Genomic DNA, 4,680 nt, shown 5'->3' on the forward strand with positions numbered 1-4,680 from the left:
AATTCGAAAAAAAAAATTTTTTTTTTGGGATTTATGAATGTTCGAAATTTCTCAAATATCCCAAAATCGTAGCTTTTCGTGTTTTATATCATTTTGTAGCCTTTTCAAAGCTTCATCCCATACTTTTCGAATTGTTCAAAAATTCCGATTTTCCGCCGAGTTATGGCTCTTTATGCCGGGCTCCTCCTCAGAGGGCAAGAGAGTGAGAGACGCAGACATCGCTAATCACTTTCCGGTGTTAAAAATCGCCAGAAACTCGACTTTCTAGCCGATTTCCCTCTGGACGCGAAAATTCAAAATCGCGATTTTGATGTTTTTAACGGGTTTTCAGCAGTTTCAGTGTGTTTAGAAGCTCTAAAAATGCCTAAAAATCCGGTTTTTTGTCTATTTTCAGCTAATTTTCACAATTTTTTTTCCTTTCAGAATACATCCACGACAACAGCATCTGGGCGAAACAAGATCCAGCCGAACGGACCACCCCAGTGATTCTGCCATCAGTGATTTCATCGCTTTTCATGATGTTCCGATGGGAATTCCTACTGGCTTCGACACTGAAATTTGTGTCCGACACCATGCAGTTCGCCAGTCCATTCTTGCTACAGTAAGATTTTGATTTTTGGAGTTAATTACCTTTAATTGGTTCAAATTTAGCGGAAAAATAGCCAAATTGGGCTAAAAAAAATGCAAAAGTGCGAAAAAAAATGTTGACTGAAATTTTCAGATTTTTCGAAATTTCAGCTTTAAAAATGCTCAAAAACGGTCTTAACTTGGTCCACACAAAAATCAAAAAAGTTTTGACACCCAGAGGAATCGAACTTTGGTCTTGAGATTCGTAAAAAATTGGTGCAAAAATCCACTAGGCCATTTGAACCCGAAAATTCAAAGTGGTAGAAAATCGCGATTTTTGGAATTTTTAAGGGTTTTAGAGCGGTTTTCAGCAGTTTTAGAGTGTCTGGAAGCTCTAAAAATGTCGAAAATCATCATTTTTGGCTATTTTTAGGAGTTTTAGAGGTCAAAAAAGGTTGAAAATACCCATTTTCTTCTAGTTTCTAGGTTCTAAAACCTTGATCTTCAGATTCAAAAATTTTTTTTCGCAATTTTCAGCCAACAAATATCGATTTTCCTCGCTTACTCAATCTTTTTCAAACCACTCTCTTGACCTACTAACTGCTCAAAATGGCCAAAAATAATGTTTTTTGACATTTTTAGAGCTTCTAAACATTGAAAAAGTGCTTGAAACCCATAAAAACTGCTCAAAAATCTCTAAAAATACCAAAAATCGCAATTTTGAAATTTCGCGTTCAGATGGCGTAATGGATTTTTGCGCCTAATTTTTACGAATCTCAACACCAAAGTTCGATTCCTCCGGGTGTCTAAACTTTTTTGATTTTTATGTGGACCTCGGAAAATGCATTTTTAGAAGCTTTGAATGCTTGGAACCTCAAAATTTCAAATTTCAGCTAAAAAAATCTGAAATTTCTGAAAATTATGGTTCCAATCATCCAAAACTGCAAAAAATGCATTTTCCGAGGTCCACACAAAAATCAAAAAAGTTTTGACACCCGGAGGAATCGAACTTTGGTGTTGAGATTGGTAAAAATTCAGTGGAAAAATCCACTAGGCCATCTGGACGCGAAATTTTTTTTTTCGATTTTTGATATTTTTAAGGGTTTTAGGGCGGTTTTAAGCAGTTTTAGAGTGTCTGGAAGCTCTAAAACTGTCGAAAATCACAGCGAAATCAGTCAATAATCGCTGTTTTAGCGCTAAAATCGGGTCAAAATGGCTCGTTCTTTATGGGATTTTTTGGGGTTTTCCAAGGATTTTCTGCCATTTTCAGCTATTAGTTTAATTCCAGACGGGTACATTCCTGGTGCATCTCATACGTCTTCGCTGCGGTCTCGTCTCATCGGGCATTCAACACGTCACCGCCATCATTTTCTGCGTCTGCGGCGCGCCAGAATTCTATCAATGGATTCGAATGGACAACGAGGGTACTGTTTCGTTGGGATCCGCCCTATCGGTGTCCTATTTGAGTTGGTACGCGGTTCTAGTGGTTTATACGTTCATGATGTGTTTCGCGGATCCGAGAAGTGGAATTGTCAAGGGGGTGAGTGCCGAAAATTTGACCTAAAAAGCACCATATTTGGCCTAGAAACCTCCCGTGGCCTAGAAATCCCAAAAACTCGGCCACCAGGTCAATTTTCTCTTCCAGGCTCACTCACCAGAACTACAAAGCTCATTTCTGAATCGCCTCACACTTTGGTGGTTCAATCGAGTACCATGGACAGGAGCCAAGAGGGATTTGGAGGTAATTAGAGCTCAATTAGGCTTAATTAGCTAATTATCTAGTTTCAGATCGACGACATTTTTGAGCTCAACGAGCGGAGCAGCTCGAAATTCCTTAGTGAATTGTGGGAATCGTTTTGGGAGCCGAAGCGATTGAGTAAGAAAGAAAAAATCGATATTTTTTTGGGTTTTTTTTTTGGCTGAAAATTTGGAATTTTGAGCTTAAAAATCCAGGTTTTTAAGCCTAGAAACTGGAAAAATAAGATATTTCGAACCTTTTTAACCTCTAAAACTCCTGAAAATGGCCATAAAAGATGATTTTTGACATTTTTAGAGCGTCTAAACATTGAAAAATTGCTTAAAACCACTTAAAACTGCTCAAAAATCCCTAAAAACACCAAAAATCGCGATTTCAAATTTTCGCGTCCAGATGGCCTAGTGGATTTTTCCACTGAATTTTTACCAATCTCAACACCAAAGTTCGATTCCTCTGGGTGTCAAAACTTTTTTGATTTTTGTGTGGACCTCGGAAAATGCATTTTTAGCAGTCTTGGATGCTTGGAACCTCAAAATTTCGAATTTCAGCATTTAAAAAAATCTGAAAATTCTGAAAAAATAGGTTCCAAGCATCCAGAACGGCTTTTCGTGGTCCACACAAAAATCAAAAAAGTTTTGCCACCCAGAGGAATCGAACTTTGGTGTTGAGATTGGTAAAAATTCAGTACAAAAATCCACTAGGCCATCTGGACGCGAAAATTCAAAATCGCGATTTTGATGTTTTTAACGGGTTTTCAGCAGTTTCAGTGTGTTTAGAAGCTCTAAAAATGCCTAAAAATCCGGTTTTTTGTCTATTTTCAGCTAATTTTCACAATTTTTTTTCCTTTCAGAATACATCCACGACAACAGCATCTGGGCGAAACAAGATCCAGCCGAACGGACCACCCCAGTGATTCTGCCATCAGTGATTTCATCGCTTTTCATGATGTTCCGATGGGAATTCCTACTGGCTTCGACACTGAAATTTGTGTCCGACACCATGCAGTTCGCCAGTCCATTCTTGCTACATAAGATTTTGATTTTTGGAGTTAATTACCTTTAATTGGTTCAAATTTAGCGGAAAAATAGCCAAATTGGGCTAAAAAAAATGCAAAAGTGCGAAAAAAAATGTTGACTGAAATTTTCAGATTTTTCGAAATTTCAGCTTTAAAAATGCTCAAAAACGGTCTTAACTTGGTCCACACAAAAATCAAAAAAGTTTTGACACCCAGAGGAATCGAACTTTGGTCTTGAGATTCGTAAAAAATTGGTGCAAAAATCCACTAGGCCATTTGAACCCGAAAATTCAAAGTGGTAGAAAATCGCGATTTTTGGAATTTTTAAGGGTTTTAGAGCGGTTTTCAGCAGTTTTAGAGTGTCTGGAAGCTCTAAAAATGTCGAAAATCATCATTTTTGGCTATTTTTAGGAGTTTTAGAGGTCAAAAAAGGTTGAAAATACCCATTTTCTTCTAGTTTCTAGGCTTAAAAACCTGGATTTAAAGATTCGAATATTTGATTTTTGCAATTCTCAATGCCAACAAAATATCGATTTTCCTCTCTTTCTCAATCTTTTTCAAACCACTCTCTTGACCTACTAAACTGCTCAAAATGGCCAAAAATAATGCTTTTTAACATTTTTAGAGCTTCTAAACATTGAAAAAGTGCTTAAAACCACTTAAAATTGTTCAAAAATCTTTAAAAATACCAAAATTCGCAATTTTGAAATTTCGCGCCCTGATGGCCTAGTGGATTTTTCCACTGAATTTTTACCAATCTCAACACTAAAGTTCGATTTCTCTGGGTGGCAAAACTTTTTTGATTTTTGTGTGGACCTCGGAAAATGCATTCTTAGCAGCTTTGGGATGCTTGGAACCTCAAAATTTCAAATTTCAGCATTTAAAAAAATCTGAAATTTTTGAAAAAATAGTTTTCAAGCATCCAAAACAGCTAAAAAAGCTATTTCCGAGGTCCACACAGAAATCAAAAAAATTTTGTCACCCAGAGGAATCGAACTTTGGTGTTGAGATTGGTAAAAATTTCGTCGAAAAATCCACTAGGCCATCTGAACGCAAAAATTCAAAGTGGTAGAAAATCGCGATTTTAGGGGGTTTAGAGCAGTTTTAAGCAGTTTTAAGTAACTTTGAATCCTAAACTCTGGTATTTTTGCGTATTTTCAGCAATAATAAGTCAAAATTGCCCAAAAATGAGACTGAAAATTGTGTCAAAAGGGCAAATGCATTTTTCGAGGTCCTCACAAAAATCAAAAAAGTTTTGACACCCGCAGGAATCGAACTTTGGGGTAGAGATTCGTAGAAAACTCAGTGGAAAAATCCACTAGGCCATGTGGATGCGAAAATT

The 4,680-nt window shown here is 36.9% G+C and overlaps 1 protein-coding gene across 1 annotated transcript in view; it reads left to right on the plus strand.

Annotated features, from left to right (window-relative positions):
* Nucleotides 1-526: 526 nt before the first annotated feature.
* The window catches only part of CBG24505, a gene marked incomplete at both ends in the record, with an annotated part of 5,775 nt that continues 1,621 nt past the window's right edge, over nt 527-4,680 (plus strand). The window contains 5 exons of the mRNA XM_045241014.1: nt 527-601; nt 1,856-2,107; nt 2,213-2,308; nt 2,356-2,443; nt 3,174-3,327. Coding sequence (XP_045100904.1) covers nt 527-601; nt 1,856-2,107; nt 2,213-2,308; nt 2,356-2,443; nt 3,174-3,327 — 665 coding nt within the window. The remainder of the gene's footprint in view (nt 602-1,855; nt 2,108-2,212; nt 2,309-2,355; nt 2,444-3,173; nt 3,328-4,680) is intronic.

This window comes from Caenorhabditis briggsae (genome assembly GCF_000004555.2).
Source record: "Caenorhabditis briggsae AF16 supercontig from assembly CB4, cb25.NA_172, whole genome shotgun sequence".
NCBI lineage: Eukaryota > Metazoa > Nematoda > Chromadorea > Rhabditida > Rhabditidae > Caenorhabditis > Caenorhabditis briggsae.